Raw genomic sequence first — 13,232 nt, 5'->3', positions numbered from 1 at the left:
TCAGGGACAGCTCTGAGCCAGATGTACTGTAGCATGCACTCCACTGACCTCGAACCACCGCCATTTGCAATTCAGTCATATCAAGTGAAAGCTCATGCAAAACTCTGCTCGTCCTGTTCTCTGCCTGATACCTTGTCAACAATGGATGAAGGGCAACAGGCAGAAGCCATATGTTTAGTTTTCTGGAAATGTGCCCCCACTGCAGACTGTTAATACAGGTACAGATTTGTTAGTGGCCTGAAGTCTTCTTATGTAATACACTGATGGGAAAAGAATCGCAACACCAAAAAATAATTAATGTAGAGTAATAAAATTTTGGGAATACATTTGTCTAAGTAACATATTAAAGCAATTAACATTGCAAGATCAAAGGTTAGCATGAGATAAGCTATTGCAAATGTGAAAATGGTGGTACATTAATAACCAGTGTAACTGCCAGAATGTTCAGTGCAAGCTTGAAAATGTGAATGCATTGGTATCATACAGGTTCTGGATGTCAGTACGTGGGATGGAGTTCCATGCCTGTTGCAATTGGTCTGGCAATACACAGACGGTTAATGCTGATTGTAGATGTCACGGGAGTTGCATATGATGATGTCCCATATGTGCTCAATTGGAAACAGACTGGTGATTGAGCAGGTCAAGGCAATATGTCAACACTCTGCAGAGCAAGTTGGATTTCAACAACGGGATATGGGCAAGCATTATCCATTTGGAAAACACCTGCTGAAATGCTGTTCACGAATGGCAGTGCAACAGGTTGAGTCACGAGATTGACATACGAATTTGCAGTCGGGGTGCCTGGAATAACCACAAGAGTGCTCCTGCTGTCATATGAAATCTCAGTCCAGACCATAACTCGAAGTGTAGGTGTGTGTCTAGCCCTCAGACAGGTTGGTCGCAGGCCCTCAACTGGCCTCCTAACCAAAACATGACCATCAAGGTACCAAGGCAGAACCAACTTTATCAGAAGATGCAACAGACCTCCACCCTGCCCTCCAATGAGCTTTCACTTGATATGACTGAATTGCAAATGGCGGTGGTTCGAGGTCAGTGGAGTGCATGCTACAGTACATCTGGCTCAGAGCTGTCCCTGAAGTAACTGAGTTGCAACAGTTCATTGTATCACTGTGATGCCAAATGCTGCTCAAATTGCTGCTGGTGATGGGATATAATGAGCCAGAGCCACACACCAAACACGATGGTCTTCCCTCTCTGTAGTGCCACATTGCCATCCGGAGCCTCGTCTTCCTGTGACCATACATTCCCATGATTACCATTGCCAACAATCATGTACAGTGGCTTCATTCCTTCCAAGCCTTTCTGCAGTATCTCAGAAGGAACATCCAGCTTCTCATAGTGCTATTACACGACCTCATTCAAACTCAGTGAGGTATTGATGATGACGTCTTTGTCACCTTAGAGGCATTTTTGGCTAACATCAACTCATCACGTCTCATCTCAAGGGAAACTAATGCTCATGACTGTTACAACATGTATTTAAAGCAAACCTGATTTGCCTCCTCCTACTGCCACTACTAGCACCACTCTTATGTGACAGGTGCGAAATTTGAATAGACTTCATCTTTCAGATGTGGAACCATACCTACCAGCTTTTGTTTATGTCACACAACTCCTCCTTGGTGTTGCAATTTTTGTTCCGTCATCGTAGAACCCAGTATGTTGCCATTGTTGAGGAGTGTTGATCAAAGACAGGGGTATCATTAGGAGTGCCCCAGAGAAATGTGAAAAGACTGCTCTTATTTTCTATATACGTTAATGATGTGATGGACGGGGTGAGGAGCAATCTGCGGCTGTTTGGTGTAGTTCTGTGGGTTCCAAGATGATGTCATCATTGAGTAACTCCAGGAGGATACAAGATGTCTTAGACAAAATTTCTAATTTTTATGATGAATGACAGCTTGCTGTAAATGTATAAAAATGTGAGTTAATGGGTACAAGTTGGAAAAGCAATCCTCAAATGTTCAAAATACAGCATTAATAGTATGCTGTTTGACACAGTCATATCAATTAAATAATTAGATATAATATTGCAAAGCAATATGAAAAAGAATGGCACACAAGGACAGCAGTAGGGAAGATGAATGGTTGACTTAAGTTTATTGGGAGTATTTTAGGGAAGTGTGGTTCATCTGTAACAGAGACTCCATATAGCACACTAGTACAACCCATTCTTGAGTAATGCTCAAGTATTTGCAATCTCCACAAGGTCAGATTAAAGGGAAACATCGAAGCATATCAGAGGCAGGCTACTAGATTTGTTACCGGTATGTTTGATTAACATGTGAATATTGTGGAAATGGGAATCCCTGGAGGGTAGACAACATTGAAAAAATTTAGACAACAGGCATTTGAAGTTGACTGCAGAATGATTCTACTGTCACTAATGTTTATTTCACAAAAGGGCCATGAAGATACAAGAGAAGTTAAGGCTCATACAGAGGCATATAGACAGTCATTCTTCCCTCACCCCATTTGCTAGTGGAGGAGGAAAGGAAATGACTAGTAGTAGTACAAGGTACCCTCCACCATGCACCATACAGTGGCTTGCAGATTATGTATGTAGATGAACATATTGATATAAAAAATATTTAATTGTAATGAGTCTTAGACTGCTGACATACTGAATTTCACTTTGAGGTGTGATGAGAAGGAACATTGAGTAGAATAAAAGTGAAAAAATCAAAGGGATGTTGTAGTTTTTACTATCATCACACACAGCCTCAAGATATACATTTCATTGCCAATGGACCACCATTTTTCTGACACACTTCATATATCATTAGAGGAACTAAATAAAAAACTTAAACCGTGTGCCAAAAGATAAATGTAACAGTGGTCATCATACATTTTGGGTGAAGCAGTTATGAGCAGAAAAAGAAATAAGAAAAATTTGTTAAATGATTTTTAAGTACATCGAGTGTCAATTGAATCACTATTATTGTACAACTCTCAGTCTTTAATAATAATGGAAGAACACCCCACGATGCATGCCGAGAAGAAAGTAATATGTTTCAAAACTCTCTGCCAAAGAGGTATGCCAAATATTCTGGGTTGTTAGTGAGATAATTTCGTGGACATGAAAACTTATTTAAAACTATATTCTGACACACAACAACTGAAATAACATCATGTAATAATAATTCTGGAAATTCATTCCTGTGGCTGATTATTTATTGTCTTCCAACATCTGTAGACTGATATATAATTAAAAGCTATCAGTCATAAGGGTGAAGCAATAAATAAATTAAACAGTATTATCAGTAAGGTTTTCAAAACTAACATTCACCACAAATCTGCTGTTCTACAAATATGCCAGCATTTTGTTTGCTCATTGTGTATTGTTGGCAGATAACTATGGTGTTGATGAGTTTATGAAGTAATTTCTCTCCCCTTTAAACTCCAGACAATATGTAATGAAGTGACATGAAGCAACAGTTTTATTATTTTTGTGCAGGTAGACTATTTAAATTTTAAGTGACTATGCTATTAGATACTGTCATATAAAAAGCTTTTCATGGAAATTATTAACATCACTTAGGTACTGGTGTACCTAAATGATATGTGAATGAATTTTGATGCAGTTTTGTCAGTTTTAAACTAAAATGTCTCATAAAAGTTGGTAGTTCTGTTGCTGTTGTATGTTCTCCAGCTACCACTTATTATTTATCTTTACTTGCAACAAATGTTCAACCATTGATCTTCAAATAATGAGCAGTGTACACCACAATGATATATGAGTAATTAATTCCAATTCTGTAAAACTATATTTGTTATCCTCTTGTATCTTAAATGTAGGAAGTGGAATTAACTTTTGTTACAGAAAAAAATATGTTATGAAAATGTTATTATTATGATCATTATTGTATTATTTTAAAAGCACATGTATGATTTGTGCTGCCACAGAGAATTACTGTAAGAGTAATGAAATGAATCAGTGTAATGCCCCTAATTTCTGAAAGCTGATAATATGTCTAGTGTAATAATGTATGGTGCTTCATAACTGTAGTGATTTTATTAAAATCATTCTCAAATATTTGAATGTTATTTCAGTTGTATCATTTCTTTCTTTGTTTGTTTCTTTCCTTTTTGCTGCGCTCATCTGGTGCATCTAGGGGATGGAAGAGATATTATTATTACAATTCTGAGACTGGTGAAGTTCAGTGGGAATATCCTTATTTGGGTGATAGTGGCGCAATGGAAGACGATTCAATGGATGCCAGTGAGGAACTTGTGGAGCAGCCTGGTTTACCATGTTCAACTCAAGAAAATAAAAATAATAAACGACCAGACTCTTCTCATAAAGGATGTGATCAGAAGAAGAAGCAACTCTCTCAGCGTGCATCTGTGTCCAAACAAATATATGAACATCATAAAGGTAATACATGGTTCTCTCTTGAGAAGAAAACTGTGTGATTTTGCTATTATTTACAGCTTTATGTTCCTTGTGTCAGTCATTAGGTACATACTGTTAGATTTCATGTTAATAGTGCTGAAAATGGCTTTAAATTGTCACTGAAATTTGGTTTCATTTTCCTATCCTAAGTGCTGATATTGAGTGATGTATTTTATTACACACAAGCAACATAAAAACTGAAAACAAGATTGAAAGTAAATACATAAAGCTGTAGATTAGTATATTATCTAGTGCATTTCTTTCCATTATGTTGTTAATATTTGTAAAAGATCTCTTGATAAAGATTCACAGTTAAAAGCCCTTACTGAGAAAGCTAATTTATGTACTTTTCAAAGGCAGTTGTAAATTAGTTTATTCCCATGCATCAGTATTTCAGTTACATTGTTATTCATAAACATCATAAATATTTATTTCGAAACATAATCAGAGCTTACTGATGTTTTGCGACTTTATTCATGTTTATTAGTCCAAATGCCTTTACTGTGTCCTCCCCTACGTAAGTTAGCAGAGAATTTCCTTTATTTCCCTGAGACTATTATGCTTCTGCTCTAAAGCTGGCTTTGGGGTAGACGATAGATTGAGTTAATTGTGCCAGGTGAAAGGTGATTCGTTTTCTTATCCTGTTAATGCTATGAATCAAGAAGTTCACTTCTAATGTAACGTTATACACATAAAAGAAGCAGTTTGAGTGACAAAGAAGGAAATTGAAGCTGGCACAGTCACATGCCATGTGTAATATATGAACCATTATGTCAGTAATATTTATGCTGTAGGTTTTTTCGATGATCTGTTCAACTTTAAATTTGTTTCCTATGAATTCATTGCTTTTCTGAACTGTATTGTGTGCATGTGTTTTTTTAAGTATTGTTGTTCCATTATGCCAGTATTCCTAATATACATTTTTGTATCCTTTTTTATTATTTCACTAAAGTGATAACGCTTCAGAGCAGAATAAAGTCAGTATTATACTTATTAATTTACCATTTATTTTAGTACTGAGAGAATAATTCAGCTACAACTTTATTTGTTTTTGTATTTATTTGCAGATGGCATTTCAGATGACGGTGATAAGTTGTCAGATTCTGCTCCACTCCATGTTTCACATACCCAAGCACCACTTCCTGCAGAGAATTCATCCACTGCTGTGCAGTCATCAGTACCTGATCATCGAACAGATGTGATGAAAGGAGATGGTAGGGTTCAGCCTTTACCACCTGGAGTTGATCATCCAGAGCTCCCATATATTATTGCTGGTCCCCCTCCCCCTCCTCCTCCCCCTCCCCCACCACCACCTCCACCCCCACCACCTACTTCTCCTCCTCCTCCACCATCGCCACCACCACCACCCCCACCACCACCACCACCCCCAGCATCACCACCACCCCCAGCATCTGCACCACCACCATTGCCACCGACACCTCCCCCTCCTTCTATTTCATCGCCTCCACCACCACCACCTCCTCCTCCTCCACCACCATGTATATCTGTTTCTACTTCTTATGTACAGTCTGCCCATATCATGCCAGGTTATGATCCCACAACTGAAGATTATACAGACATTGATGGTGAAGAGATGATAGAAGATGATGAATCACGCAGTAGCTCAACTGTACTATCACATGCTGAACTGTATGCAGATGATAGTGCCTATATGGTAAGATTATTTGTAAATCAGTACTTTTTTTGAAAGGTTTTTTAAAAATATTTTGTGTGCGTGCGGGTAGGGGGCATAGGGGGGGGGGGGGGGGAGGGGGGGATGTGAATGAATGAGTGATTTCATCATCAGTCGCTGATGAAATATTACACCCTTACCTTCCTCCCTTCCTCCCTTTTCAAAAGCCCAGTAAGTATCATATGTTCCAGGTACCCATATGGTGCTCATTGCCTCTTCCTATGGTCAGTTGCGATGTATCTTCATAGACCTAAAAACAGTAAATAAGACTTATTTAGGAAACAGAATGGTACAAGAGGAAATGCAGAAAAAATAGTACAGGGGGAGGTGAAGGATCTATAGTGAGAGAAAGAGATAAGGAAAGGAAGATACTGGTGATGTGTGTCACATGGTCATTAGCACAGACAGTTGTACTCAGACGTCATGTCATTGTCACTAAGCAGCCTTGATTATAATTGAATCCATGAACGAAGGCAGGCCATGCAGGTCCACACAATGTAAAGGCACAGGGGGTGACTGCAGTGTTTCCAGTTGCGAACGACAGGTGCAGGCACCAAACACTTCATAAGCTTGACATTAGGGGATAGCAGGCAGTGGAGAAAGTTAAGCCGCCACCACCACGTAACTACCACTACGATACGATTGGAACAAAAGGAATAAAATACACAATGTTGGCTGGTGCAGCAAGTTGCATTTTGTGCTTCACCCTGGGCATCTGCGTACATGAAAGTATGAATGCTTATGTGTATGGACAGATGGCTACCGCACCGGACTGCATGTTTCATCATCACCTGGCTTCTTATGAACTGTCTGATTATCTTCTGTGCTTTACAATTGCTGTGCTGGTCATGTGCAATGTGTACTACTGCCAAATTAGACACAGTCTGCCACACATTACATGTTGCATAACATTCTCAAGGGAATAATTTAAATATTACAAAAATATTATATGTAATACTGGAAGATATTCTGTCTTTCGTGACTTTAATAAAAATATTATTTAGACAAGACATGTTTTACTTTATTTTAAAGTACTTTGACCAGAGCATATTTGACGAAGTACACAAAGGTGAATTATGGACTCACAAAAACATAAAAACTAAAGTATATTGTAAGTCAGTGAAATGCTGTGTGCTGAAAAATCAAACGTCTTTGTGTGTGTGTGTGTGTGTGTGTGTGTGTGTGTGTGTGTGTGTGTGTGTGTGTGTCTGTCATACACAAACAGCAATTAATTGCTAAAATATAGGTTATTTAACACAAATGTTGAATGTGATATTCCCGCAGCAACGATGGACAAAACTATGACAGAAATCAAGTGGCTTGGCAATGTAGGAACCAAAATATTGTCCATTCAAGACACATCAGGATAAAGCAAAATGCATCTGTTCTAAATAAGACTTTTATTACAGTTGCTGGAGATAGAATATGTCTTAGTATTATAGTAAAACTGCAGCTGTGGAAGAGCCATAAAAAGAAAGAAGACAGCATAAATATTGTTTGTGTTCCTTACTTTCCATTGCTTTCAGTCACTGCAGTTGTCATCATCTATATCTCTGCAGTCAATGTTGTTGTCTGATTTACGTTGTCTTAGAGTGATGACAATAGGATCAAGCACATTGTCAATTAAAATTTTTCTCTCCATGTCATCCTGCATGCCAAACACATTCATCCCATGCTGAAGGGGTTTTGCTGTCTAGAGATTCATGCAAAAGCCTTTCTGTGTCACCAATTTTAAATGTTGTGTTTCATTCTGCAACATACCCTTTCACTTGCCCCTGTATGAGTTCCGTCGGATTCCACTGGCAATGATATGGTGGCAAACATAAAACTTTATGTCTATGTTCCTGTGCAGTACAGTTAATTTCATAAACTTTTGCATGAGGATTATGAAACATTACAAAATTCAGCAATTCAGCATGAGTGAGGAACACTAATTTGTTTTCAGGACAGATAAATTAAATTCACTGCAGTGGATTTTCTCAAGCTGATGCCACTTGATTCTTCAGTGCATTCCTGAGACCCGGCAACACCTGTGATAGGTCCTCCGTTTTCTGCTTGGGAGTAGAAGAAAATGTGTATCCTATAAATTATACCCCTCATTTGTTTATGGAGAATTTTTTGCTTAGCACCACCATCAACCATGACAACCCGCATCAAATGAAATAAAAATTCACCAAATAATTTATTACAATCACTTTTAATGCTGGCCTAGACTTACATATCAGAGCACTCGGAAAACTACTAAACACTCATCGGCTGTTGAAAGATGAGAGATGTTAGGTGTACAGAAAAGCCTAAACTCTACCGCCATCATTCCTGGCTCTAATTATAGTCATTATCATATGGTGTGGGCCAAGGTCAACCCTAAGAATGTAGGAGATTAACACCTACATGTAAATATGTAGTGGCAAAACCACAGTAAGGCTTATGTAAAGTACCAGTATCATTTCCCCACCTCTTATCTCTATTCCTTTTGCAGATGGTACACTGGAAGAAAACTCTTGGTACCCCTATGTAAGAGCCTGAATGTCCCTAATTTTAGCGTTGTGGTCATTATGCGAGATGTGTGTTACAGGAAGTAATATGTTTCTTAACTCAGTTTGGAATATGGACTCTTGGAATTTTGGTAGTAAGACCCTTCACAAAAACTTTCTTCTTGCATCTCTCGCTCTCTAGTGTTTGTTCAGCATGTCTTTACCACTGTCATACTGACTAATCAAATCCATGATGTATCGCCCAGCTTTTTTTTTATTTCTTCCATTAATCCAACTTTTTAACAGTCCCAGACCAACGAACAGTATTCAAGAAACATATTTTATCCATGCATTGCACCTGAATAAGATCCATCCAGTAAATCTGAGTCTGGCACCTCCCTCCCCTTTGTTAGATATATGTGGTCATTTCACCTTAAATTCTCTCAAGACAGATACTCCTAGATACTTGAAAGTTGTGACTGTTGCTAATGTCTGATCACTATTTCTGTAGTCTAATGATATCATATCTTTTTGTCCATCTACAGAATTTAAATTATATTTATTTATGTTTCAAGTCAGTTGCTGATTTTACACCTTGTGCTGTTTTTTAAAAGTCTCTCTAAAATTCTTAAAAAAATGCTCTGCCACACTAACTTGAGGTATACTGGATGCTACCTACACTTTTGACAAGCCTCCCCATTAAGGACAACATGCCAAGTTCTGTATTTTATGAAGTGTTCAATCAAACGACTTATGTATATTCCGTATGGACATATTTTTTTACTATGTTATGGCGCACAGCTGTATAAAAGGCTTTGTGGAAACCATGACACACAACTGCAATTTGAGGGTCTCATGAGCAAGCATAGAACAGTCAGTGCTAGCAAGAAGAGTTTTGGTTGTGACATAGGAGTTGTTTGGTCTCCAGGAAAATCATCATACATGAGCACAATATACGTTTAATAATTCTATAAAAAATTGGTATTAGTGAGACAGTTTTATACCTTTGCACATTGATCTTGCAACCATTCGCATAGATTGGAATGACCTGCACCTTTTTCAGCCACATGGCAGGCTCTGTTACTCTTGTGACCGATGATAAGCTAATACTAGAAGGGGAACTAGTTCCTCTGCTTATTCAATATAGAATATAACCGACTTTCCTCTATCAGACGACTGAAGCTCCGTTTCAGTTCCGCTCTTCCCTATTTCTGTATCTGACATTTTTGTGTCCATACAGAGGTCAGATGTTGGAAATGACTTGTGATCATTTTTGGTGTAGCAATTTTCAAAGACAGACTACAGTATCTATGCCCAAATTATATCATTTTCAGTTTCAGTGCCGCAATACGTGATGAGAATTGAGACAGATGAATTTGTTCCATTGAGTAATTTTACAGAGGACCAAAGTTTTTAGCTTGTTTAAGAAGTCTTGTCCACTTACCCCTGTCTATATTTTATTTTGTGTTATCTCTATATCTTACACAAATGTCTGACATATGTTCAACATGTCCTAAACTACTGGATTGATGTCAACCAAACTTGATACACACATTACTTGGTGTCTGGAAAGAAGCCCTGTGGATGTAAGAACCATCTGAAAATGAAGAGGGCAGGAGTGAGGGTGAGGGTAAGGGTGCACCTTGCACAAATACCCAGACAATATTCATCCAGAATTTGAGAATAAGAGCACCTTGTTATATACTTTACACATAATTTCAAACTTTTTAAAACTTTTCTTGTTGACACCCTTCACAGGAAGATGAAAGGAAAAAAGTTTATTGCTTTCTACATTTTCGTTCTTCATGCAGTAAAACTGACACATCAGGCATGATATTTTACAATGACCTGACACTGTCAGTTCTGGAGGAAATGATCAGTAGTTATCAGTTGTGTAACCTTCTTGTGGGAACACTTCATTAATCTTGATCACAATTATTTGTACGTAGATAACTAGTTTCAATAAATTAAACTGTCATCTTTTGATCACTTAGTACAAGGCAATAGTGTTTACATTGACCTTTAGAGTTAGACATTTTGTCATAACTGTGTTTTACAATCTAACCTACAGAAAGCCATTATGCTACCCACAACATTATGTATGCAATAAGTACATCAAAGAGATATAATAAGTAGGTAGCAACATACATTTCACATAGTGCAATGTCAGAAGATATGTCTCTGCTGACAGCTACAGGTAGACTAGCCATCAGCAGGCTTGTGGTTAGAGGTAGATTAGTCGTCAACAGGGACACATGTTGATCAAGGCCAATGAAGTGTTCCCACAAGAAGACGAAAGGTAACTCAGGAACACACAGGGCAAGGTCAAACAAATTTATTAAATTGCACGACTTATTATTTGTATAAAGATACTGTGGGACTAAGGTTCACCACTATCACTAGGGGTGGGGATGTAGATGAGAAGAGGTGATGTGAAAAAAGTTTGAAAATGACCTGTTAGTATTTATTTCATGTATTTAGTTGACATGGAATGCTTTTAAAAGCATGAAGTGCAATTTTTCTGTTATTTGTGCCGTTCATTGTGTCAAGCAGATCATAAGAATGAACACTGTAATGGGCCAATAATTTTGTCAACATGTTTCGGTACTTAAGATTAGTCCACATGGATGAAAACCACAGATAAATTTATCATCATCTCTGGATTCATATGGTGTAAAATAGCAAACGATCAGGCATATTTGTGTATGTGCAATATTTGTCGCATCTGCAGAAATATTGTGAGGATGAGGATGATAATGGGGTGATGAACAGAGAAGGGGTGAGGAAGAGGTGGACAGAGATAGGGGTTGAGGAGATGGGCAGGCAGGGTGAGGGGACAGGAGATGGACAGACAAAGAGGGGGGGGGGGGGGGCAGGAGATGGACGGAGAGAGGAGAGGAAGAGGAGGAGGAGGAGGAGATGCACAGAGACAGAGGGATGGACAGTGAGAATGGGGAGGAGGAGATGGATGAGTAGATGATTGGAATAAGTAAATACTGTGGCAGTGCCAAGTTTATCAGCTTGTACTCTTGTAAAGTATTGCATGTGTTGAAGCATGAGATTAATTGTCTCCCAGGAAGATAAATGTCTTAATGCATCTGGTGATTACTTTCGAATGGAACCATTCCATGGTCGTGTTGTGGTGATTGTTTGGTTTTCATTTGACTGCTCCTCATGTGCTTCTAGAGTATATTACATGTATAATGACAAACATACCACTGTTTCTGAAAGGAATCCTTATTTTGCTGGATTTTTCTACACAATTGATACTCTGTTTTAACATTTCTTGTGTCTGCATTTTTAGTTGATTAGAATCTATACATCTAATCTGTAGTGATCATTATTTACTGCAGTACACTGTGTTATAACATTAACTGAATAGTAATGATTGTGTTACAGCATGGTGGTGGTCTTCCTCTCATATGCCCTTTAAATGCTGTTGTTGAATATGGACCAATGCCATATGTAGCAGATCCTGTGGTTCCAGCAGCACATGTCATTGAGAAACCACCAGAAAAGACTTCTCTACATGCAGAAATTGATTCATTCTATTCAGACCTGGCATCTCTTGAACAAACAGCAGTTACAGCATCGTCTGAAAAACACCAAATGGGTGAGCATACAGGTGCAGCCAGTGAGACTGAAAAGGAATCAATGATAGCCCCTTCCACAATAGAACCAAGTTCTAGTGCTAATAGCAATGTTGGTGGTCTTACTGGTAGCACAGCATATCAAAAAGTATCTGCCCACATTGAAGGAAAAACGTCAGAGGCACCTGTAGGAGAAGTACGAAAGAAGAAGAAGGTAAATTAGTCTCTGGTTTACTGTTTGTTAACCTGGAACTGCAGACTACATATAAAACCACTATATTTTGCAATGCATAAATGTAATATTTTTTATTTCTCTCATCTTCTGTCTAGCCAAAATTAGCACCAGGATTGTCACTAAAGAAGAAAGATGTGTCGTCACTAGTGGCTAAATGGCAGAAACTTCAGGAGGAAGTTAGAAGAGACTATAAAAAGCTCGGTGATGAACTCAAAGATAAATAGCAGATGTTCTGTGCCTAATTTTGTCATGGACTACTAAAATGTTAAGCAGGGAGCATTTATAACAAAATTGGCAAATAACTGAATTGTTATATATTGTTACAAACTGTGCCAATTTGCTTAAATATCAAACTGTTTTCATTTGATGTGAAAATTTTCTGAGACAATTTGATACCCAAGTAAATTTATTTTTAAAAAATAATATACTGTGATATTTTACTTGTCTGTTAGTTACTCAGGTTGTATTATTGACTGTACCATACAGCATTTTCTTAAGATTTATTTGTTACTTTATTATAATAAAAACAAGAAGGGTAATTATAAATGAGTGTTTGAATGAAGCTATGCAGTGTTTGACAAAAGAATGAATAGATGGTATTGTCATCAGAAAGGTGCTGCACATGCCAAGATTTTATCAGCGTACTGTGTAATTATGTGCCCATATGTCGTCACCAAGTGAGATATCCTACAGATAATGAACCTTCAGTACAAGATTTCTCCTGATGTCATGAACAATTACTAAGTTGTACTTTGTTGTTGTTTTTCTTTATTTGAAAATAATGTCTTAAATGTCAGTTCAAAGATTTTTTTAAAGAAAGTAG

At 37.8% G+C, this 13,232-nt stretch overlaps 1 protein-coding gene across 1 annotated transcript in view; it reads left to right on the top strand.

The window, feature by feature from the left end:
* The window catches only part of LOC126185116 (formin-binding protein 4-like), a 198,774-nt gene extending 185,942 nt beyond the window's left edge, over window positions 1-12,832 (top strand). The window contains exons 9-12 of the mRNA XM_049927934.1: window positions 4,137-4,399; window positions 5,485-6,092; window positions 11,984-12,388; window positions 12,505-12,832. Coding sequence (XP_049783891.1) covers window positions 4,137-4,399; window positions 5,485-6,092; window positions 11,984-12,388; window positions 12,505-12,633 — 1,405 coding nt within the window. The 3' untranslated portion in view covers window positions 12,634-12,832. The remainder of the gene's footprint in view (window positions 1-4,136; window positions 4,400-5,484; window positions 6,093-11,983; window positions 12,389-12,504) is intronic.
* The last annotated feature ends 400 nt before the right edge of the window (window positions 12,833-13,232 follow it).

Source organism: Schistocerca cancellata, chromosome 4 (assembly GCF_023864275.1).
Source record: "Schistocerca cancellata isolate TAMUIC-IGC-003103 chromosome 4, iqSchCanc2.1, whole genome shotgun sequence".
In the NCBI taxonomy this organism is placed as follows: domain Eukaryota; kingdom Metazoa; phylum Arthropoda; class Insecta; order Orthoptera; family Acrididae; genus Schistocerca; species Schistocerca cancellata.
Note: the sequence above shows the minus strand (reverse complement) of the source record. Positions and strands in the feature narration are given on the sequence as shown.